Source organism: Mytilus edulis, chromosome 5 (genome assembly GCF_963676685.1).
Source record: "Mytilus edulis chromosome 5, xbMytEdul2.2, whole genome shotgun sequence".
In the NCBI taxonomy this organism is placed as follows: domain Eukaryota; kingdom Metazoa; phylum Mollusca; class Bivalvia; order Mytilida; family Mytilidae; genus Mytilus; species Mytilus edulis.
Genome location: NC_092348.1, coordinates 58,122,755 through 58,148,377, shown reverse-complemented (window position 1 = coordinate 58,148,377; position 25,623 = coordinate 58,122,755). Strand labels below are relative to the sequence as shown.

Sequence of the window (25,623 nt, the reverse complement as noted above, 5' to 3'; positions counted from 1 at the left end):
CAGAATTTCCAGAAATAAACAAGTTGTTTTATCTACTGTCGGAGATGGTTTTAGGTATTGTTGGAGCACACAAGACAGCTAGCGAGATCAGTAAGAAGAAGTCCGTTGCTGAAAGAATCCATAACAAACTCGTTAAACTTGTTTCATCATCTGACAGCATTCTGCCAATACCAACGTAAGTTGTTTCATTAAGCTACAAGATTAAATGATTGTATTTCCTGTAAAAAAAATCCCTTTCACAAAAAGGGTGAATTAATTTTGTTCTACAATGTATAATTGAAATAGGGTATCATGTATCAATTATTCACAAAAAATCACTTCATATGATGAAAAAAGCGAAGAAAAGCACTGGCATTCAAAGTTCATTTTGAAGCGTTCAACATATAGAGCAAAAATTTTCTACTCACTGCAGGTTCTGATGGTCTGTAGGGCCAGTTTATAGCGTAATTCTTTGCTAATTGTTTAGCATACATTTAAAACGAGTTATTCCTGTTTGTGTTGACCTTCTTGCGATTTGGAACGAAAGTAAGATTTCATTATGAATTGCATATTTTCAGATTTGATCAGATAAAAACCGAAGAGTTCTATACAAAGATCGATGAAATGAATAAACTATTGAGAGCCCACAATAATACTTACAAGGAACTTCAACAGCAACAAAAGGTAATTTTACAGAAAATTAGTAACATCTTTTGCAATTTATTTACAAGTGATACATTTCAAAATTATTATATTTTAAGCGGATGAAATGTTGGTCTGATGACTTTACAGCATTGTTTTTGGATTTTTTGAAGGCTCAAGTGTAGCTTCAATTTTTCTTCGATATCTTATATTTTATCATTCATGTAAAGCTGTCATGGTTCATTTACCCAACACTCTCTATTTTTTGTGTTAGCACAATACTTTACAGCAGTCAGTTAGAAAACTATATTTTGTATGTTGTTATATGGCTCACAACTTAAACCAAAGTCGTTTTACATTTAAAGGTGTGTTGGATTAATAACAGCAAAGTACAGAAGTATGAATTATGTCTTAAGACGGCCGAAATGTCACGAAACTACTTGGCGGACAAACTATCCAGTAAAAATCTAAAAGCTCGGGATAACAGCATTAAACAGTTGCAGACGACATTAACTGATAAAAAGCAGAAAGCAGCAGAATCCGCCAAGAGATACCTAACTTTGCTGACAAAAGAGAAAATGACTAGAAATGCAATGAGAATGGTTAGTTCAGCAGACCTATTTTCATATGTTTAAAACTTGAATCTTTCAAGAATAAGTGTCAATTAAAGATGACTTCAATATGTTCAAAATTGTTATCGTTCAAGAGCCAATTATCAGTCGCAGAACATCATTGCACAGTTTGTGCACTCTACAGCTTTAGAATGATTTATTGGTTCATTCGATTCAATTAAATGCTTACATAGTTCTCATTATTAGATCAATCGTTTAATGGATTTGGCTAGAACACTAATTGTCAACTCTAAAATCTGCGGAAAATTATTCATCTCAACTTTGATTTGTATGGTTAAATAGAGGCGGATTTTATTTATTTTTTATATCTGTTTATGTGTTTTATGGTTGTCTATATTTGATATGAATATGTTTGTTAACTAGCTTGAAAGTGACCTCTTGGACGATATAAGATTCAACTTAACAGATCGTATACACAGTGGATTGTTGTCTATGAAATATATCTTAACAACACAAACAAACATGTAAGTTACTTGTATTCATTTGAGTCAGCAAAGGAGTAGGTCCGGTAAGGACCGATTTTGGCCTCAAATTTCAGATTCATCTGACGAAAGATTTTGACCACTTTTTAAACACTTAAGTGTCTATTTTATTTGAATTAATTAGTTTATGTGAAAGATTTTAACAGATTTAGTCATTAAAAACGATCCGATTCAAGCTCAAATATGAAAAATCTACCTAATATGCCGAAAAATGTCACTTTTCAGATGGTTTTTGGTAAAAATGAAAGTGGCCGCATCCGTGTTCATCCTCAACCTTTATATATGTTATGTGTTATCATCAAATACAACTTACATTTCAATATTAAGGATGAACACGAAAACCGTCTAAAATTTAACTAAAATGCTAGAATTCTGAGGATTTCAGTAATTTAGCATGACTTAATGGTGCTAGTACCGGATATATGTGCATTGTATTGTCAAAAATAGCCCATATTTATGTAGAAGAAGCATTCTACTGTCCAATAAATAACTATAAAGGTCTACATTTTAACAATTTTGTAAAACTGCTATATTTTGGGGCCAAAAAGGGGTCTTTAAAATACTGAACCTACTCCTTTGAGTGAACCACTCAACCTTCCCCCTTTTTTGAAAATTCTAAAAGGCTTTGAACTGTAAAGAAAATGTTAAATTTCATTTATTTATGTTAATTCACTTTTAAATAAGATTATATTTATAAAACGGTAGAGAGAAAATAATAAACACTTTCAAATAATTTATAGGTCTTTACAATTAAATTCGAAATATATGTGATTTTTCAGGTAAACAAACTAATATAACTATCTATACAGTGTTTCTTGCTAATTGTTTATATATTAATCGATGCATGTATCAGTTTATTGATTGACTTTTGGTATGTCTTGTAGACTGTGTGAAGTACTTCCACACATTGACGACTTTGACTGCAGATTGGCTGCAGAATTAATTATAGAGAAACTTAGTTCCACATACCAGTTCAGTTCACCACAGGTAGTTATTCAAAAAGTATTGTTTTCTAGTGCAGCATCGGGCATTATTTCAATAGGTACCTTGTTTACATCTATTTTTTTTACAAAAAGTCAGTTTTCTTTTCCTAATAATTCATTGGGGACGTGTTTTAATCAAATGTACCAGGCTTATAATTTTTAAATACGCCAGACGCACGTTTTGTCTGCATAAGACTCGTCAGTGACGCTCAGATCAAAATAGATAAAAAGAGAGCCAAACAAGTGCAAAGTTGAACAACATTGATATTGCAGCTCTGATTTCAAAATGACTTATATATATGGTGTGATTACTCTCACGAAACCTTCTGAGTTATAGCTGTATAAAAAAGAAACACTCAAACAAATAACTCAAAACAAACAATAGCATTACAAAAAGCATTCCTGCACAGAGACAAAAAGAACAAAAAAGATTATCAGTGTTGAAAAAGAACCAATAATGTCTTGGTACTAAAATTTGCAAAAGTTAAAAGATTACCAATGTTTTGATGTTGGATGTGTACTGAATGATTTTTTACTCTTACTAGATACATGATTTATTTCAATAGTTATTATTTACTTTTCGCAGATCTGTACTTAGTGTCTTTTTATGTTGGGATGTATAAGTACCCGCCAACCTCCACTTTGTGTTTTTGTTAGGTGTATTTTTATTTGTATCCATCTGATGAGTTGAACCTTTTTTCAACTGATTTAAATAGTTTGTTCTTATGTTGTACTATTACACCACTGTCCTAGGTTATAGAGGAGGGTTGAGCGCTAAAAACATGTTTAACCCCGCAAATTCTAAAAGTGCCTGTTCCAAGTGAGGAGTCTGTAGTTGAGTGGTTGTTGTTGGTTTATCATATTTGTCATATTTGTTTTACGCAAACTTTTTTGTTATAAATTAGGCCGTTAGTTTTCTCAATTGAATAGTATCATTATTTTCATGTCGGGACTTATAGCCAACCAATCGGTATGGGTTTTACGCATTGTTGAAGGCCACACGGTTGCCCATAATTGCTTACATCCACCTCATTTGAACTTTGATGGATAGTTGTCTCATTGCCAAATTCCTTATTTTTATATTTGAATAATCTTGTTTTATCTCTGTTAGTTCAGTATGTGCCTACGTGTAGAACTTAAAAGGCGATCTTATTTGTAAGGGTTAGTGGCAATATTGATTGTTACAAATATTTTCATGTAGGAATTTCATGCTGCCAACAGTTTTAAAGTCAGGCTTCCGGATATACAGTATGTTAACTACAAATCAGGCATACATATAACGAAGGAACAACCACCTGAGTTGACAACTGTACAACGCAATAACAATAGTAGGTCAGTTTATAACATTTATTTTATTGGTTAATGCCACAAATGTTAATCTTTGGCTCCATGGGTGATGAACTGGAAGACCACAGTATTATATCAGATGGTGTCAATCAAAATAGGAACCACCTCATCCCCTCTACATGTTATTTATAAATACAATTATACAAGTCTTGGATAAAATAATAAGAAAATGGTATGATTGCCAATGAGACAACTCACCACTAAAGACCAAATGATATATAAGTAGAGGCTTTCTTTATATGAACAACGTTTTTTGGTTAATGTTTGTTGTGTGTTATTTACATGATGGTTACTTTTGTAGTCCAACTTTTTAATTTTCTTACAAAATGGTTCTATAATTAGTAGCCTCTTAATGTTAATTCTTCGGAAAACAAAACTTTATTTTTTATAATGTGACGGCAATCGGTATTCAATGAGTTCAATGTTTTCACACACAGAGAGCAAATCTGTCAAAAACATGCAAAATCCTGTAGAAATAAGACGTTTTAATAACCCCAAACTACGCTCTGTCTGAATTACAGTTGATCAATAGTTGATCCCATTATTTTTTTTGGCAGATGTCAGCTGTCAAGAAAACCATTTTAAATTTTTAAGCAATTCTTATGTGAAGACGAAAGACTTGTCAGAGAAAACAAACGAGTGCTTTAAGGTAAAGTCAATTCGTGATTTTTCATAAGTTTTTGGCCACAGGCCTTACTGTCATTAATATTTCGAGTACAAATTTTCTACTCCCGAGAAATGTCATAAGCTGTATGATCGAGAGCCAAGGTTATCTTTTTGACAAATGTGATTGTAATGCTACACTAAAAAGACAAATTTTGGATTAGAATAAAATATATTTTAGGGATAACATCAGAGAAACAGCAATCCAACGACACACAAAATCCAACGAATAATTAATGTTGTATTTGTGGGTTTTTTAACTTCATAAATTGGAGGTAGATGATACTACCTACCGTACAAAGACTATATAGCCATGCAGTCAAGGTCGTTTAAAACTTCCATCGTCAATTATTAAAGAATCAATTCAGAGGATAATGTTTGTAGTTTTGTGTGAAATAATGAAACTTTTTCTTTTTTTTTTATAAAATATTTCTAGTTTTATCAGTTTATCCAATGGAGAGCCAAAAAATTAACTGGAATTGTTTTTTAATTTTCAGGGATGATCGTTAAGTTGAAGGTCGCTACAGACGAGTCAGAAGTTGCCTTTCGATGGTTTAAGACAAACCCTTGGAATCAAAAGGAATGGGGATTCTTTCGCAAATCTACGGAAAACATGGAGTAAACATAAAACACTGCGGAGATGTGCATCTTAACATTGTTGTTTATTTTATTCAAATGATTAACACTATTGTTGTTGTGTTTCAAATATTGAGTTGTGCGAGTTTGTCGGTGTTATGTGTGCTTATAGAAAATGTGATCGTGTGAGAGAGGGGAGTTGGTGTGTCTGTGTTTATAAAAGAATTTTCATCTATTCAACTTTGGATGAAAGTATATGTGTGCAGTGCATATTGTGAGAGTGTGTGTATTTGTCTGTGCGATAGGAGAGAAAAAGAGTGTGGAGGTGTCATTGTTATAAGATATTGCGCGTGTATATAAGCTATTTATTAAATTATTATTTTTGTTCATTAATTAGTCTTATTTATAATTCGGAAATTTATTCACAGTTCTACAAATTGATTCTTGTTTCTGATCAGACTGTTATAGTGACTGGTAAATACCTATAACATTACAACTGCATGATAGATACTTATATGTATATAATGTTTGTTCTTTTGTTGCTATTTTTGTATGATGTATTGTGTTCATTTATATATGCCTTCAACCACATTGGGCTATAAATGTGCATTTATTCAATAAACTCTATATTTATAACAGTACAGCATAGTGTTTCTTGAAAAACACTTTAAGCATGCATAGAGCCGGATTTTCATTCCAAAGTTACAACTTAAAACTTGTAATTGAGACCAGAATGCATGGCACTGCTCTATTTATTGATTGATAAAATTAAAATCATGCATTCTCTTGTTCAAAAAGGGTTCGCATAACACAGACTACAGGAAAGCGCTTCTGTTTGTCATATAGATCGTATACGGTTGGGTTTTTTTTTTTGCGTTAAGCGAATAGCGAGCACTAAATTTTCAAAAGAAAGTAAAACCTAGAATGTTTTTCTAGATGTTTAGCTAGAATTGTCTTTGATCTGTAAAGTGACAGACTTATGTTGTCTATGTTTCATTAATACTACATTGCATGAAAGTTTGACGAAGGTTGTTGATGTCTAAAGAACTGTAACCATAGACTGAGCATACATTTCGACGACGTTTTGTAGGATCGCTATGTCTCGCGATAAAAATGTCACATGCTCAACAGAATTAGTTTAACTTGCAACGCGTTTCTGAACCACTGAGAGCATCGTTACTGGCCGTCTGTCATTAAATATTAAAGATCTTGTTTTTTTGTCATTTGGGGATTGTTGTGTTGATGGCTAATCTTATTCAATTACTACTTTTCTCATATCGGGTGATTTAGAGCTCGGTTTGGTTGTATTGTTGATGACCACGTATAGTGTCGTCCCTGGTAATTTAAAGCTTGAATTATTGTTCTGACGCAGTAAAGTGCAGACCACGTATGGTGAAGTCTCGGTTAATTTTATAATAGAACTTGGCATATCGTATTGGTGTTTTTTAATGGAGACCATACACGTATGTTGACATCTAGATGTCTTTGAATTTAGGATCATCAATGTTCTTCCACCTCTTACTTAAATAAACCTTTTCAACTATTTTCATGCGAGCGTCACCAATGAGACTTTTGTAGGCGATATATCCGTCTGGTGTACAGAACTACTAGTATAAGAAAGGGTTTTTAAGCGGCACGGTATGCGTCGCACCTCATTTGTTTTATTCATGTTCATCATATAAACTTAAGAAGATATATGGTATGATTTCCATTGAGACGACTTTCAACAAAGGCTTTACAGGTCACCGTTTAGGAGCTATACGATAAGGGGATCTTAAAGAATATCCAAATTCAACAAAAAATAACTTTTCCTGAAGGAGTTGAAATCTTACGGTTTCTTGGTAATTTCTTATTACGGATAACTTGATGTTTTCAATCAAACCATGTCAGTACTGATACATGGAATACTGAGATGAAGTAAGCTAGTAAAGTCTACGAAATGACAAACTGTTCATGATGCATGTATGAAATCTTTCAGGAAATCTATTCCGTTTTCTTACCGTATAAAATGACTGTAACCAATAATAAATTGCTTCGCTGAGCGCAGCTGGATACGACCGCAGAGGTCCAACCCTGAAACAGTTAGGGCAAAAAAAGACACAATATTTTCACTTGGTACAGGTCTGAATATGGATTGTAATTAAATATTTGACACATAATAGGTTTCTGACATAGAATAACTGTAGTCAAAGAACTTGAATTGATTATTTGATTTGAATTTATATTCATTTATTTTTTGCTTTTGTGCAATACACTATGCTGTTGCGAATTGACCCCCTCCTTCTATTTGAATACATTTTATTTTTAATTTCTGAATTCTTGAGAACAAATTGTCCCTACCTTCCCAATCTTTTGTAACCTCCATCCCTCCCCTCCCCATCTTTTTCCAAAACAAAACTTTTCCCTCAAGATATGGTCATAATCTCAATTCAAATTTCCAATGGAGTTTGCAACCATAATAACCCATTTAAATATATCATTAAAATCTTAACTCATCAGATGGATAAAAAAAAATTCTACAAATAATGTGGACGTGGCCAGGTACTTGTACATCCCAACAACAAAAAGACACTAAGTACAGATCTGAGAGTACTCACAGTTACTGACAGCTAGTTCAAAGCCACTAACAACGTATAAACAAAAATCATGCATCTAAGACTAAATTATCGATCAGTACATATCCAACATCCAAGGATTTAGTGAAAAGACGTCATAAACAGTCAGAAAAAAACATGACCTTGTGTCAATATACAGGTATTGACAGATTGTAGATCCATGAATGCCAATTTTTACCATCCCTTTGTGGTATGGAAACTTGTGGTATTTCAGAGAGACCCATACACCATTCCACAAGTTATTATCTGGAAACTAGAAAAATCGACTCCAATCTTACTTGAGTGTCAATTGAAACTGCCGATAGAACTATGCTGAACACGCCAGCAAAAATATTATTATAAATGACTATTCGTAACATCTATTAGATCGTATTACTTTTGTCGTAGAGATAGACGGTAATGGTGTGCTGCAGTATGTCCCTCTTCATGTTGACTGAGGCCTTACTTAGCTCACTCATCTTTGTGACTTTTAACAATAAGATATGTTTATGAAAACTGTCGGAGGTAGTTTTTAGTTTGTTTTTTAAGTTTTGTTGTCTTGCTACAACTATCCCCTGTGTGTATGGAGAGGTAAATCGCTCACAAATATATCCTTAATATGCCTTGTCCAAACAAGAGGTGTTTGCTGTTGGTCCTTATTGTGTATCCTTAATATTGTTTTGATATAAATCAGTCCAGTGGTTCTCTGTTGTTTGCTATGGTATGTAGTGATGGTTTACTTTTACAAAATTGTAATTTGGATGGAGAGCTGTCTGATTGGCAATCATAAGGCCAAATCTCCTTATACTAGTACCTATTAACCACCATTTTGATAAAGATGAGACTTACTGAAATCCAATTTAACCCATTTAGAGCGGTCAAAGTCGTTGAAACACCAATTACTGATATGAATTCACTTCCACAGTTCAGTTGCAAGGATATTTACAAGATGGAACCGCTGAAGTTGGTCTCATCATCTCTCTTACAAGTTACAGAAACTTCTGGTTTGCAAGCCTTGTAATGTTGTCAAACTGACGTTTACAACACATTTTTCTTTAATTATATGCACACAAGCTAATGGAAAGAACTAGTCTGATCAATTCCAAGCTCCTCTTTTTACATGAAAGCATGAAAACTGCAAACTGTATGAAATAGTTTTAAATTCGCAGGGAAGGCCATGGGACACAGATTATGTCCCACTTGCCTATCATATAAAGGGTCACAACTGATGAACTGTATGAAGTGATATCCAAAATTGTCCTAGGTCAGAGTTTTGTGGTAATAAGTATTGTGTATAAGTATCATAACATTTGGCTGAGGCAAACTAAAGGTAGAGAACAGAAACAAAGAAATCAGCAATTTTTCTATATGCATCTCTAAAACGGTTGAAGTGACCCCACAAAAATTTAAACTTGATCTGTAATTTGTGGTATTAAATAAGCATTGTGTTAATGTTTCATAACAAATGGCTGGACAAACTAAAGTTTGAGAATGAAAACAACTTTTGAACATAGACAGACATCAGTAAAACATGATGCACCCTCAGCTACAACTGGGGCTTAAATAAAATAGACTTCATATTGGAACAGATAAGAGCTATCTTAACTCTGCTTCCTACTTCTGTTGATGAAACAGGTGTTTTTTCCAGAATAAAAAATACCCTGAATATAAATTTGTGCTGTTTGCTAATATAACACTAATGGCTCTATTGAACCTATGTAACTCATCTAGGTCCAGAATAGAATATTAATCATAACAAACTTTCTTTGATATATATTGCTTATTATTTTTTGGTTAACAACTTCTTGTCTTCTACTGTTTTAGCCAAAACCACCACATCTGACAATTTCATCTTTGCTGATCTTGTTTTGCTATCATGTTTTCTTCTGAAGTTCCTATCTATAATACTCAAAATAAAAGGCAAGAACACTAAAAATTGGCAAATAACCTAATAAGTTAGGTCATTAGGGTTGAAATTGTTTCACATTTTCATGTTCGGGTTTCTTTTTCTTTCATCAATGAAGACAGCTGACCTTTAATTGCCTATTTCTAAGTCATTTGAACTCTCATCGATAGTTGTCTTGCTTGGCAATCATACCAAATCTTTTTTTTTTTTTAAATTGTATCACACTGGAGTCAGAATTTGTAATGTGCCGAGTCATTGAGCTGAATTTGCAACGTGCTTGTTCATAAAGTAACAGCACAAGAAAGACATATTTTTCAGACTCAAAGCCATCAAGGCCTTGATATTACTTTTCAATGCTCCATGCCTAGGCAGAAAACCATAATTTCATACCCATGACTTCTATCACACAAGCCTTTAATACCAGACCACGATGCTGTTTCTTTGCTTTTTAAAACAGGAATAAGAGTAAGCTATATTTATAAAAATTTTAATACCAGATCTCTGGAACAACAAGTTTTGACTTGTAATGCTGTGGTATATCAATATCACAGTTATCAAGTTATGCCACAATTCTGAACACCTTTCAATGATTCAACATATGTATGGTTTTAGCTATGAAGTTATGAATACAAATATTACAGAAGAAATAAAACTTGTTCATATATAACTACACACAGATAAGATTAACTAATACTTCAAACAGATTTGTAAGTCATTTAATGACCAAAATACATGTATGTAGGCCTTATGATAGCTCACTTTGTCTGATGTCTGTAAATTAAGCATGAAACTCTTAAACTTTCAGGAAAGGGATAAAAATAAGCATACGATTATAATGAAAATGTCATGAAAAAATTAATACGATAGTCTTTCTTTTCATATCCAACATGGTTTGTTAAGGTCAAAATCATAATGATGAAAAAAAATTCCTGAATTACACTTGAGTATTATTAATCATATGGTTCGACATCAAACACAGAAATTCTATCATAAGGCTTACAGTTACATAAACATGCTATTTATCATTTATAACTTTTGTTTATATAATTTTGTAGGAAGTCTTAAAATACTACAACTCAGGTCGATTGTCATTTTAATCACAGTGTGAGATAGTGCAGCGTAAGCAAATTTTCTAATGAACCTTTTGGTCCCCTGTGGAGAAGAAATTCCAATTTCCTCTCAAGACATTCATACAATATCATTGAAAAATGATTTCAGGATTTCATTCAATTTCTTTACAAATTATGAGGTACAATTTGAGTTAGCTGCATGAGGTTGATTATAAATGACAAAATTCACCTGAGTTATAATATTGTTAAGTAACACATGCATACATATCCTACGTCGATTTTTAAACTATAAAATGACAGTTAAAAATGATACAGTAGGAACGAGATCATAATTATACATGGAAATGAATGCCATTTTGTGTAGTTATGAATGTTCTGAAGTTAACATGGTCTGAGATCAACTATTCAACTTGGCAGGGATGAAAGATGAAAAAAAATTGATGAATAATTCCAGATGAAAATATTTTGGCAAAACTTAAATTTGGACAAAAAGCAGTGATGTTAAACCTGTCTTAACCCTGAATATCAAAAGAAAATTCTATCAGAAACATTGGCTTATGACGGCAAGTTTTCTGATGGAGAGTCAATTTGAGAGAACAATAGAACATTTGTAGGATTAGAAATCTATCAACCTAGTATATATTAGCCCTATCAACTGGTTTAATAACTCTGAAAAAGGTTGAGAACATGTTCCATTTTTGAATCCTACCATTTATGACAAGAGACAATTTCTCAATTTTTATGCTTAATTTTAAAGAAGATTCCTGACCAAGAAACTACCTCGAAATTTCTTTGTTTTTTTAAAATGGTGGTTTCCAGTCTTCAATCACCTCATTACAATTAAATTCCCCCCCCCCCCCCCCCCCCCAAAAAAAAAAAATTCTGAATTTTTTTTTTCAAATTTATATTCTGTGCAAATAAGTTTCAAATTAAACATGAAAAATATTCCATAAGCACTATTTTTTTATAGAGGTATTGAAATAAAACTTAACAAGCAAATTAACAAATGAATTCTAATGGTTTTGTTCGTGCAACAGTAGAAATAGTTTGAATAATGAAATGAGAATTAAATGTTTACATGTATGCTTATCCCAACAAATAACCAATTTATTACAATCTTATCAACAGCATTATAAATGTAATAACTAAAAACCAGTTTCTCTAACAAAAAACATAAAAACAGTAAAATTGACTGGCTGACTTAGGAATTATTTACTTCTATAAAATTTGCATTTAAAACTTCTTAAGTAGCCATTTGCAATTTCACTCATTAAATGAGTAGGTCAAGTCAAGGTAATTTACTGCCATGTGGTGTTCAATTGTTTATTTTAAGTCTGCATCATTGCATAACACAGGAATTTGATAAAAATCCAGAAAGCTAACATCTTAAAAAGAAAATTTGCGCCTTTCAACTTAAAAGCAACATGTGACCGTAATAATTTTATATTACTGAAATTTTTGAACAAGATAAATACTACTGCAGGACTAGATAATAGTCTTTTAAACATTAATCAAAACCAGCACAATAAAAAAAAAAGATTTTGTAACACATAAAAATCTTTTATAATTTTGCAGATACCATTATTGAAAACCCTTGTTGCTCAAACCCTTGTTTTTTTTATAAATAATTGATTTTTTTTTTTAATGTTTGAACACTTCAATTACCTTGACTCGACCTGGATATATAAAATGTGTCACACAACTGTTACATTCTCTCCAATAATCCACATTAAGTAAGAATGTGTCTACATAGTCCTTTGATCTAGCATTAAAAATGAAGTAGCTCCATCAAGAAATTTACAAAATACTTATAATAAATTCAAATGTAATAAAACTTTGGTAGGCTATCATCTGAATTCAAATTCTGACCAATTTAGAGAAAGAACAAAAATGCACTTTTAAGCTTGCTAAAATACCACAAAGAATTTTCAAATACATGTACCAGTACTCGATTGATTAAAGGGACATCGCCCAGCCCTGCCAAACCATACCAATTGTGTATTACATGTATGTACAATTTTAGTGTTCGAGGGAGTGTTGAAAATCAAAATGTATACAATCATGGTGGCTTAAATTTTAAATTCGTTACATTTGTTAAATACAAGATTTTTTATAAACTTCAAGTGGAACCACTTCTACCATGTGAGCCCTGTTTTGACCACTGAAAGTCATAAAAATAACAATACACTATTTATCAATTCATTCATGTTTTCTCTGAATTAATGCTTAAAAGCAACCTGAAAAATAAATCTAGTTAAAGCTAAAATATTTATATTGCACCAAGTAAAAGGTTTACCATGCAAACCATCTTCCTGGACGTGTGAATATTTACAATTAATGGACAAATCATGTGATATGTTGCTGACTGAACTTTCAGAGGTCATCTGGGATAATTCATAAAATATACTTTGGAATTCAATACACAAATTAATTTGGCAGCTATTCCATACTGCACATTTATCACAATTAATAATATATATTAATAATAAAAGAAAAACAAAAAACACAAGTAAAACAATTATCAATAGATGACAGAAGAGACTACAGAATGCTTTGATTGATTGACAGTTGATTAATGTCCAGTGGCAAATATATCATGCTTGTTCAGTACAACATAATGCTTTGAAGTTTTGAATGAATTTAACCAGATTTTTTAATAAGATTAAATTTTATTTTTTTTTTAAATTTCTCCCCAGACCATTGTAATCATATTTTATTTATAGGTAAAACATTACAATTCCTTTTCAATCAATTTTTTGGATTATTGAAGTTGCCAAATACTTCAATTCACACAGCATTGAAAGGCTCTAAATAAGGATTAAACAATTCTGATAGGTTATGATTTTTTGTTAATTAGAAAATTGAAAGTCACTCTAATTTATTCCTGTTTGTCTAAAATTTACTGATCAATTAAAAAAAAAAAGGAATACAGCAGCAAAGTTTGGAAAGTTAACATTAAATACTGATTGCATTTACATTTCAAGAAATCCAATAAAAGCATGACTGCAGAATATGAAATGAAAATGTTGTCCAATAGCACATTAATGTAGTCAATTTTGTGATCCATTGATCTTTTCAAAAGTACATGTAACAATGTTTTAAAAAGTTCTGAGTAAGATAATCTTTTCCACAACAGATTGTACAAGGTGGTTGAAAGCTATTTCAAAATAAACTTGACATCTATATAGTGCCAACAAATGGCAGTTGTTTCTGAAAGTCTGACCAATTAGTAAATTCAATTGATATGCCAAAATACGGCAAGATGGGATCAAATGAAAAGTAGCTTCCAACAACACATACATTTTGGAGGAAGGAACTCCAACAATGCACTTTGGTACCAGTAAATTACATTTTCCATGTTGTACATAAATCTCCAGCAATTTAAATTGAATTCATTAAAAAAATTACATGTTTAAATTAAAAAACTCTCAAAACTTATACATGTACTTTGTCAAAAATTCTACTGTATCTAATCATTCTGCAAATACAACATGCAGAAGTCATTCCATCAGGGAACACTGAACATTCAAACAACACTTAACTACTTCATTTTGTGTCACTTCTCTTCGATACAGCAGAACTACAATTATATCCATCAATTCCATGTTTAGAAAATTCATACTTTCAAAAAGATTACTTTGAATCTGATTGTACATTTCCGGTTATTTTAAGAGTTATAAATCTATTTATAAACTGAGATATTTCACAGAAATATAGATAGTTAACTTTTTAAAAACATTTACAATTGTTTTTATGTCAAGAAATGAAAAATAGAACCACCTTCTTATATGTCCATTTATTTAAACGTTAAAATTCTGTTGTGTTTAAAAAAAGATCATCAAGAACCGCTTTGAATTTAGTTTTGAAAGTTCAATTCTGAATCTTTGTTAAATTTAATCAGGCATAAGTCATGGAAATTTGTAAATTATATAATAAAACAATAAATTTAATTTTAGATAAAACATAATTTCCGTCATTTTGGTCTACACTCAATTTTTCTGTGCAAGTAAAATTTCTTTATATACAAAATAATTCATTCATAAATGTCTACGAACTTAATAAAACATCCAGAACTGATGGATCTATCACAATTTGCACTTTATATGCTGTGGAACTATACAAATGTCGATGAATTCACTCATCATAATATAAAACCACAAGTAAAATCGACAAAAAAACAAAATTAAAACCAATTTATCCATTAAATCAAAGAAAAAACAAACAGTGATTTCATAAATTAAGAAATAAAATATAATGTTTAATGTACTTCACCATTAGTCCCTGCTACCAGTAAACTAGTACAGTGTATTTGTCACAAATGTACTATTAACTGTCCGAGCACTTTCTTGTTTACATTTCATACCTATCACATATATATTTAAAAAGTAAATTTTTGCCCTAAAACTTGTCATATGAAGTACATGTACATGTAATATATGCAAAAATATGCTGGTAATTAAATACAGTAATTTATTCATGCTGCATCTTTTATCGTTTTCAAACAGGTTTTAATCTTTTTCCAATTGTAAGTAGCACTAAAATTACATATGGCATAAACAATAGTTTTTCTCCCATTTAAGCATTATTCATGTCATTGATTAGAGTATTTCCTGGTGCGATTAAAATAAGCTCTCACATATATATGTGTCATTATGATTTCCCCACAATATATATTGTGATTTTCCCTATAGCACAGATACAACCAAAGAAACATGTTCATTTCCATTAAGCAAAAAATAAAACAATGAAGAAAAAAATATAAATACTCTGATATAAATAAAAATATCGTCTGGCCAATCAGTAATGAAATGAACACATTTTTATTTATTACTAGTGAACCTTTGGTGCTTGATTGAATTTACTATGAGATGGCCCTGATCCTTTACCCCAAGAAAACTGCTCTGTGCTTTTGCTCTGGAAATTTTTGAACCCTTGATTTGAGCTGCCTTGTTTGGACTTTCCCTGATTGAGATTTGAGGTATGCTTCCCTTTATTTTGATGAGATTTATTTGATTTTTTCTCCTGAGATTTCTCTGGGCTTTGATCAGGTGATTTGCTGCTTCCGTCTGACGATGACCCGCTGTCTTCCGACAAGCTCGATGAGGGTTGTTCATCAGACTTCTCATTGGCTTTCCCTGCAATGCTGTTCACTTGATTCATAAACTGCTGTCTGACCTCGTTGACGTGCTCTGGAGAATGCCTCACCCCATTGACTTGCTGTTCCGATGGCAATTTACGACGACTATTGCGGTGGCGGTGGTTGTTGTAGTAATTATGCTGTTGGAAACTATTGAAACCATTATAGACTAGATTATGGTTGCTGTTGTATGGACGGGATGCAAGAGATGATCTGGTGGTAACAATATTCACCTACAATGGAGAAAACATGGCTGTCAAATAATTCATTTCAAAGACAAAAAGACTCATTTGCAAATATTCAAATCCAACTTGGCAAGCACAGAACTGACTAAGTGATGGTCCTCTCTTTAAATTACATAAATAATTGCAACATGTAGAGAGTGACTAATCTGTTCTAACAGCAAAAATAAACTCAGTGTTCATAAGGGACTTAAAGCACTGAGTTACCCCATTGTATCCCAAATTGTGTCTGATTGACAAAATGTGAAGACAAAAATAATTCAGCCAGATAGAACTTTTAAGAATTTTTGGTTGAATATATAGTAAAAGTTCAAATTTCTTTTTGGATCAGACAAAACCTAAAACAGTTTGGCACAGACTGGTACCCAGCTGAAGTTGTATATTCTACCAGTACCATGGCGATATCTTGAATGATTTCAAAATAGAATGTATACATTTGTAGTGGCCATGGTGCTCATTTTTTGGGGGAAAACCAGTGATACATGTATGTTAATTTGCACAGTCATGATGGTGCTATTTGAAATTTTTTTTGAGAACACTAACTTTAGCCAATGCCTCAATGATAATCAATGTCATCCGATACAGTTTCTCGATAAAATGTCATTTTCTTAATTTTTAAATAAGTTGTAGGCCTTGGCGAGTTATAAAATAAAACACAAAATAAAACATAGGTCACCGTGCTCGTTTTCGAGAAAATTGAGGCTGAAAATTGGGGATTTCTGCAATTTTGCAAAAAAGTTAAACAATGCTATAAAATTTTTGGCGCAAATATTCTTTGTCGTAAATTATTGAGATCGGGTTCAATTTGAAGCTGTGATAAGTGACAATAAGGAAAAAATAATTCCTACACGAATGACTATACAAATTTTCAAGCTTTGCTTGACATTGCGAACCAGATGCTCAAAGTGGGATTTTTTTAATCCAAAAAATATAGAAATAAAGTGTTTCTGAAAATGTCATTTTCATCATTTTTCTGCATGAACTGCATTTTGTCATGCTTTTTCCAAATCTGAAATAAAAAATATATGTCACCGTGCTAGATTCTATGATAAACGCGATTCATCCTAAAAATTGCGTCCCCCCTTTGTAACCTCAACGTTAGCGCTAAAGTGCACGACGTCGATGGCAGACTTTTTCGACGTAATCGTTGCAAATTACCGGCGACATTTTTCAGATGTATAAATATAGCTAACTAAAAATTGGTAATATTGTTAATTTTCGGAAATAAAATCATGTGAATCATAAATACATTCTTTCTAAGTGAGAAACATCCCAAGAAAAGTGATTACGGACTGTTGATAATTTTTACGGCTTTTAAAATCAAAGACTCAGCAATTTAAAACTTGACATACAGGTTACATGTACTGTACACACTCGCGCATTAATTTATGTATTCATTTATAGCATATGTTGACCTCTAGATGTTGTTTTTTTGTTTTTGTTTTGTTTTGTTTGGTTGGCTGCTATTTCATTACAATACTCCTGTAAATCCTTATATTCACGTTTTAATCACTTTTTAGAATTTCGCATTTATTCATAAAATTAAACTTTTATTCTGGTCAATGATTACAATTGAATAAAATTGGGAGACTCCTAAATATTTTTAAGTTCACAGTTTTTATAGTTGACTGTGAGGTATGGGCATTGCTCATTGTTGAAGACCGTACAGTGACCTATATATAGTTGTTAATTTTTGTGGCATGTTTGTCTCTTGTTGAGAGTTGTCTTATTGGAAATTATACCATATCTTCTTTTTTATGTTATGTGAAAACAAAAACAAAATCTTATATATCAAGGAATATGCTAAAGGATGCTTTTGTCCAGAGAGAGAAACTAGACCATATTTTGAAATTTTTGGATTTCGCAAAAACCATTGAATTAATAGCGAGAGGACTGGACATATTACTGTACCTATGCGTAATTTCATTGGTAAATAACTATATATATATTTTCACCAAAGCACGACGCATTGCGGGGTACATAAAATATTGCACGTTCATTCCTTTGTCTGTCCTTTCGGTCCTTATGGTTAATTAGATTTTTCAAGTGTACAATTCTTGCCAAATTTCTATAAAACTGATATCGTATGGACACGTTCGAAAACCAGTGATTATCAACTATTCTTTAAAAGAGTTATGCCATTTGGAAATATCAATTATATTGGAAATTGCATTGTATTTGCTGTCATTCCATCATTTCTCTTAATATATTAGTAAAAAAAAATTTAAAAAAACAACAAAATAAACAACTGTGCTACGAGCGCATGATACGCCCGTCGTCTTATGAAAAAAAACATAATACATGTTTTTGAAATAACACGGGGCTTGTACAGGAAGTCATGCTATGTATATCCTGACTCATTTGTTATTCTTGCTCAAAAGGAAGTTTATAATGACTATGATATCAAATTGAAGCTCAATAAAAATTCAAGAACTAAAAAATGAATTAAAGAATCATCACGAAAAAGTATACAGATCTTTAAGAATAATTTAACTAACAAGTATATGAAATTTTATGCAATAATTATTAATATTTTCTTAGATACGGCTCGACATGTGAAAACCCCCTCTTTTTTCATAAACTCAATAACTCTAAAATAAAAGAATCATCCTCAAAAAGTATACAGATCTGAGATTCATATAACTAAGAAGTGTGTAAGGTTTTAACCAATAATCAAAAATCATTTTTGAGATACAACGCGAACTGTAAAAATACACCCCCTGTTTTAGTTACAAAGTCTTGTAACTCAAAAAGTTCACCAAAAAGATATACAGATCGTTTGACCATCATGAAAAAAACAACCATATTCAGTTTAATGACTTTAATATGCTGTACCATTTTACGACGTACAGACGGACGCCGCACATTTGTATACCATAATACGTCCCGTCAAAACTTGTACGGGCGTATAAAAATATTGTTGGCTATTGCCTTTTGAATTTTCCGCGGAGTTCAGTATTTTTTGTCGTTTTACTTTTTGTTAGATAAAATACGTGTTACGTGGAGGTAATCATCTTCGCTAGCTAAAGGTTACGATCCACTCCCGCTCTCTGGAGAGAGCGTGAGTGGATCGTAACCCTTGGCTAGCGAAGATGGGAGGTAATAGGAACTTTATTAAAGTTGTATCATTGTTGATATTAGCGGAATGCCATTATTTATCTAACATAAATAAATTGTTCAATTAGGAAGTTTACTTCTTCCTGTACCTAAATTTTTGGTATTAGTTTTAAATAAAATATCATTGTTGGTTTTCTGTGCTGTAAAATAAATGACAGAAAATCGGAGCGGGGACTAAATTGTGGATGATGAATGATAATAAAAATGTCCTATGCTTGAACAGAATATTTTTTTCCATCAATTTGGGAATCAGAATATGTTTTGCAAGACAAATACAACAACAGGTAGTAGTCCAAGTAATTATGACAGTAAGGAAGGGTATTTTAAATATTTGCTTTGACATCCCGCCTTCCTGTGACGCGTGAAAGAAAAAAATTATAATAGCCTTTCAAGACGTTTGGACTAGTAAAATACCATACCTCCTCCAACCTTTTGAAGTGCAATGATCGTTCCATAAATATTTTCCATCTGAATTTATTATTTTATTTTAGACAAAAACTATATCATATGTAGGACATACGTCCTTAACATGCATGAAATATTTGCCACTGGACGTTAAGCAGACAACAGTCAATCAATTTATTGGACATAGTCTGCGTATAAAGCTGAAATTTAAGGTAGTGCCTTCCTCATATTAAAATGATAACTGACATGCATTATATTAGTACCATCAAAAGGGTCAGTCATCTTGAGATTGCTAACGATACAATATTTAAATTTGTTGAAGATCTCACAGAAACAGTAATGTGTTTTATTTCTTATGATTTTATTAGACTGTTATCCTTTTAGAATCAAATGCACTAATATAATGGTGTAGAAGTTAACATGAGGGAGAAACAGAAATTGGAGCATCGGAAAATCCACATTACGTTTCTTATTAGGGAAAATTACACGCATTACGTCCCGCAAAAAGTGACGTTTTGCGGGAATTCAAACGCTTTACGTCGCGCCAAGAGTTAACTCCCTTGAAACTGTATCGGATGCCCTTAAGCATGATGATACAACTGACAAAAGACCATTCCTCAATAATTTGTAATTGCTAAGTTCTGGATCCAAAAATTAACCTTGACAAAGAACTCAGTAGCCAAGACTTCTAAACTTGGGACTTTTATATATATATAAAAAAAAAAAATATTGTAGAAGTTTGGACCAATGACACAGGTTTTGGTCTTTATTCTGCAGAGTATATTTTTAGTTAGTTTTAGTTTAAACATATTTCATTACAGTGGATTGGGAAACAAGTTTTGCAACTTATAATGCATTTACATGTATCCCTTTCTACTTTGAGGGTGTGAGTGCTGCCTTGTAGCGGCAATAGCCTTCTCTTTTTCGAAATCTACAAGGGTGTCTTTAACATGCAAGAGATATGGCTCTCTCTTTAACACGGTTCAGCCATTTATCGTCCCCTTATGACGGACTAGTATATTTTTATACACTACAGTATAAACATTTCATACACTATTTCCTATTCCTATTTTCAGTTTTAACTACATGTACATGTACATATACATTTACCTGATTGTTATATCTATCCTTCTCTTTCTGTAGATATTCATCTATATCAACAGTATGTGCTCTGTTTTCAAGATTTCCATCTTTAGAAGTTGCAAGAGTACACACTGGTCTGTTTGCCTCGCCAAACCTTTGAAGTAAAAATAATAAATACCTTTTTTTGTTTTGTTTATAGGACAGTACATGTACATTTCTGATAATGTAATTAACTAGTTATAATAAGGTATAAATTCAGCTATTGATCGAAAATCTTTCACTGCTTCATATTTCCATGTAAGGAATGATGGAACAGGCTGCTGTAATAATAATGCTTTTTATATCTATTTCATTAAAGAATAGCAAATATTTTCATTGATTGTCATTTGTAACCATTTCAATGTCAAGCCTTCATTGCTCCCTACTTAGAGTCTACATGTACAAATGTAAGTCAAGAATGACCACAAGCAGTGATGTCCGAGTTAGGGTTCCCACTTAGTTGTCTTGCTATTTTGATAATTGTATAGATCTTTAAAATCTGTTTGGGGTTTTTTCACTTTCAAATTCAGAAGTTATAATGAACAATTCAAGTATCCATGATTTGCACCATCAACTAACAGGAGTTTTACACTGAAGAAAAGATTTAAAGGGCAAATATTTACAAATTTACTTTTTTTAATGAATTTAGATAAGTAATTTCATAGTACATGTACAAATGTAGTAAATGTAATATACCATGATACTATGAAACATATGCATTCATCTTTTGATTGTGAATGAAAATAGGATGAACAAAAATGAATGTATCAATTTGATTGTAAACTATAAAATGAATAATGAATTACGATATGAAATTTCTTCAAATATTATCAACTTCAATGCAGGTAATATTTAGTAATTTAAGGAATGACTGTAATATTTTTTCTGTCTATGAAGAAATAACATAAAAAATTTGGTGCACACTGAATAACGCGTGTAGCAGGTTATTTAACAGTGTGCACCACATTTTTTGTTATTTCGAATAGACAGACAAAATATTACAGTCATTTCTTATAATTTAATTCTAAATTCCATTTTAAACCGTAGAAAACCATGAAAATACGTTGATGACGTCACGGTCACATGACTAAATTATGTCTATGGGCTCATAACAAAATAACGTCAGCCAATCAGAAGACGTGTTACATCCAAAATTAAATTATTCAATTTTAAACTTGGTAAAGTTATTTAATATTTTTGTTTTATTCTGCATCAAATAAGTTGAAAATTTATGTCTTATTTTGTTCTTGTTTAAATAGGTGGATGCAGTAAGTAAGTCAATACAAGACATGTGTTTCGAATTCTTTGTTACTGAATTAAAAATTTATTTTTCAATCTTAATTTTCAATAGCATTTGCTAAAACGTTAACGTAATCATGGTAATCAAATAATGCAATTAGTCGTCTATTTTGATCAAGAGTTCTCCTGTCAGGTGTGTTAGTGATCTTTAACCAGAAATTACTCAGGGTTTCCTCAGTGTTCTCCCCAGGCCGTTTTAGTGTCGCGGTACCGCGACGCTATATTTCTTCCCGTGACGCTATAATAATTACCGCGACGCTATAATTATTTTCAGGATGTTATTTTTCTCGTTCCTAAATTTTGAACTTTCATCTAATTACCACTTTTAATTGTAATCCCTTCAAGTCGGACAATAGAGGCAATTTAGAGTGGTTAAATAGGTGTTAATTGCCCTTTGGGTGATAACTGTTTGGATACAAATACCCCAAGCTGTCACTTTGACATGATTAATACCACGTGGTTGGCAATCGGCAAATTTCGACAAGGAGAAAACGTAATCAGAAAATCAAAAAAAAATCGAAATTATGTTTGCTAAATGAAATTTCAAAGAAACAAACAATTTTCTCTTTTAAAATGAGGTTGAGTCTTATCTTTTTACGACTTTTAATATAGTATTACTTTCTTTCTCTTCCTATTACTTTTTGTAAATCGAGAGTGAAAACTTTAATTTTGGGCTAAATAAGTTTTGTACTTTCGTTAGAAAGTGATCAAAATTGGCATGTGTATATGTTTCATCCATTTAATGCATTAAAAACGCCACATTCATTCCCAATCTCTTGTCAAACATTGTTTTATTTTCGTATTTTTCATTCCTTTCGGCGGCCATTTAATATTTTAGTGTAAACTACTGATCGGAACCGGACCAGATATGACAAAAATCCGCATTTTACAATAATAACTACATATGCACAAATGGCACAGTAGACAGAAAACAATGACACATAAAGAGAAAACTAAGCATTAATAATAAGAATAGACTACTTGTAGATAATTTTGTTAAAAATATATCATTTTGTAAAAAGAAACAACTGGGACCATGAACCAATATGTTTCAAAGACATGATAAAGAATTTTTTCTATTCAAATTTTTATTAAGAACCCATGTTTTTTCCTACATATTTAGTGCAATTGTATCTATACAGGTTGCACTATAATAAACCATTCATTCATTTAGCTGGGTATAGGTAGGGTAACTGGAACCACACATTTATTTTTATTTAGACTAAGAGGAAAAAATAACTCTGGAACTATAAATGAATATAGAAAACATAAACTGAAAATACTGTTATCATGGTTATAGTTTAATTGTATTCTCAGTTATGAATTCAACAATATAAAAACAATGAATAGGGTGGAATAGAATATTTTATTTACCAAATAAGGGCCTATAGCATACAAACATTATAAAACATTTTGTAATAAACAATAATGTATATAACATAAAGGAAATAAAGCGTTGCCACGACACGATAAATTACATTGAAAAAAAATACAATTTATTTTTTTACGCCAAATGTGATGCTATCCAAAATTTCTGGGGAGAACACTGGTTTGAAAACTGTAATCAGCAGCTCAGAACCCTTTGAATTATAATACAAGCCTAGGGGTTAATTGATTATAATTGCTCACAAAATTGGTGGTGGCTAGAGAAACAAAAACAAATTTTGAAAATAACAGGTATCACTTGAAGATGGCAGGATCTTTGGTTGGTGACACCATCATTAAACAGGTCATGGAGATTCCTGATGACTTCGCTGTCAAAGAGTATCACATGTCTCACCACAAGTGAAATAAAACTACTAATGAATGTTTTCATAGCCTCCGATTAAAAAAAATCTTTTTATAAGGTTTCCACATCATCTTCTGTGAAAGTTGCATAAAAATTAACCGGTGAGTCCCGGACCATAATATTAGTCTATCCTAAATACTGTTATTTGGCTTAAATGGCTCTCCATACTTTTAGTAATCAACATTATGACATTAAATTTAAAGAACATAAACACATTTTCCTTCTATCAATAAAATACAAAAAAAATTTGTTTTTACCTGCAAGAGACATCTGAAGGATCAACCCATAGTGTCAGTTCACAAAACAACTTGAGATCTTTGTATTCGAGACCAGATTTGTGTACAGCACTCTCCATTACTGGGTCATTTGGTTCTTCAGGGTTGATTCTTATACATCTATAAGCTTGTCCTTTAGCTGGAAAATCTTGATACCAGTGGTTCTTAAATTTCTCTACCAGCACTGCTGAAAGACTACTTGAGAAGGATTCCATTTTCTCATTTGGGATGCTACCGCACTGCCGTACTAAACGTGATAAAAACACCACTGCTGCTGCAATTTCGTCCCTCATTTTTAATGTTCTTCACTTTAACACTTAAAAAAATCTTCATCAAGTTGTAACTCCGCTTTTTCCACAACAGAATCTGTCAGATCCTGTCAACACTTTCTAAGCCTCGGTTTCGGTTTGTTATTGTCTTCTTTGTTCGCCTGGAAGTCATTAAAACCTTATTATAAAATTTATCAAAACAACATAGTCTGATGGATTGTTTACAGTTAATGATATGTACAACAAATTGAAAAGATCTTAATCTGTATTAACTGAGGAAGAAATAGGAATTTATCATAAATTATTATTTCCTTATTTTCGATGATTCACGAACAACACCAACGCGAAGTTCACAACATTCCAGAACAATCTTTGAAATATTTTGATAACTAAAAACACTAGTCTGAATATTGGTTTCAACTTAATACTATGGATGGCTGTATAAACATATCAACATACCCAATAAAGTACTCTTGAAAATAATATCTTGTTTACTGTAAATACTTGACCAGATCCACCATTAAAGCGCAATGCCAGAATGCGGTCATCCAATCAACAACTGTTTCCGTCGACGAGTTGCTACGAAATACATAACGTCATTTCGCGGGAAATATAACACGTGTCAATGTTTACAAATAAGGGGATCATAACATAGGATTTTGGGTATAGTCGGTATAGACGTGCGGCTGCTGCTGAGATTAATACAGTCTTGTGGAAATGTCAACCCATAAATATATATAAATTTATATCAAAACCCATTCATATTCAAATAAAGAAAAAGATATATGTCTCTGTGAGTGACCGTGATAGCATGATCTATACATCTTCAATGACCAATAAGCAGTTCATTACTCTACTGATCTAACTGACGTCAATCGATCTAAAGGATAAGACAACATAAATTATATACAGATATCTAACTGGAAGATGAAATTATTGCCGGGCCCATTGACAATTCACTTGCGCGATATGATTTAACGTAGCGGTTGCTTCAAAAAAAGAATCCATGCATGCATTATTCCAGCGCTGGTCTGTGCTCACGGCCAGTATAGCCTACCTTCATAATTAAAGGAAGAAGCCACTCTGACTTCCAC

The 25,623-nt window shown here is 32.0% G+C and overlaps 2 protein-coding genes across 3 annotated transcripts; one reads left to right on the top strand and one right to left on the bottom strand.

Moving 5' to 3' along the window:
• The first annotated feature begins 563 nt into the window (after positions 1 to 563).
• On the top strand, positions 564 to 5,697 carry LOC139522457 (uncharacterized). Of its 2 annotated transcripts, XM_071315960.1 has the most exons (7): positions 564 to 663; positions 987 to 1,223; positions 1,617 to 1,717; positions 2,620 to 2,722; positions 3,920 to 4,046; positions 4,623 to 4,714; positions 5,226 to 5,697. In XM_071315960.1, the coding sequence occupies exons 1-7, from the start codon at positions 604 to 606 to the stop codon at positions 5,229 to 5,231; spliced, it is 726 nt and encodes a 241-aa protein (XP_071172061.1). In that variant the 5' UTR covers positions 564 to 603; the 3' UTR covers positions 5,232 to 5,697. The 2 variants fall into 2 exon arrangements, with proteins under 2 accessions (XP_071172061.1, XP_071172062.1); XM_071315961.1 differs by lacking the exon at positions 5,226 to 5,697 and having other exon boundaries at positions 3,920 to 4,050; positions 4,623 to 4,709.
• A 4,578-nt stretch (positions 5,698 to 10,275) lies between these two features.
• LOC139524056 (maternal B9.10 protein-like) lies at positions 10,276 to 25,103 on the bottom strand. Its single transcript, XM_071318608.1, has 4 exons — positions 24,989 to 25,103; positions 24,243 to 24,690; positions 20,886 to 21,012; positions 10,276 to 16,244 (listed from the first exon to the last, which is right to left on the bottom strand). Exons 2-4 carry the CDS (start codon positions 24,551 to 24,553, stop codon positions 15,705 to 15,707), a joined length of 978 nt encoding a protein of 325 aa, XP_071174709.1. The 5' UTR covers positions 24,554 to 24,690; positions 24,989 to 25,103; the 3' UTR covers positions 10,276 to 15,704.
• Between the last annotated feature and the right edge of the window lie 520 nt (positions 25,104 to 25,623).

Coding starts and splice junctions, on each gene's coding strand:
- LOC139522457 (XM_071315960.1), top strand. CDS start 604: ATGAATAAACTATTGAGAGCCCACAATAATACTTACAAGGAACTTCAA. Junction 1,224..1,616: donor CTAGAAATGCAATGAGAATG/GTTAGTTCAGCA, acceptor TTTGTTAACTAG/CTTGAAAGTGACCTCTTGGA. Junction 2,723..3,919: donor ACCAGTTCAGTTCACCACAG/GTAGTTATTCAA, acceptor ATTTTCATGTAG/GAATTTCATGCTGCCAACAG.
- LOC139524056 (XM_071318608.1), bottom strand. CDS start 24,553: ATGAGGGACGAAATTGCAGCAGCAGTGGTGTTTTTATCACGTTTAGTA. Junction 21,013..24,242: donor CCTTCAGATGTCTCTTGCAG/GTAAAAACAAAT, acceptor TTTACTTCAAAG/GTTTGGCGAGGCAAACAGAC. Junction 16,245..20,885: donor AGGATAGATATAACAATCAG/GTAAATGTATAT, acceptor TCTCCATTGTAG/GTGAATATTGTTACCACCAG.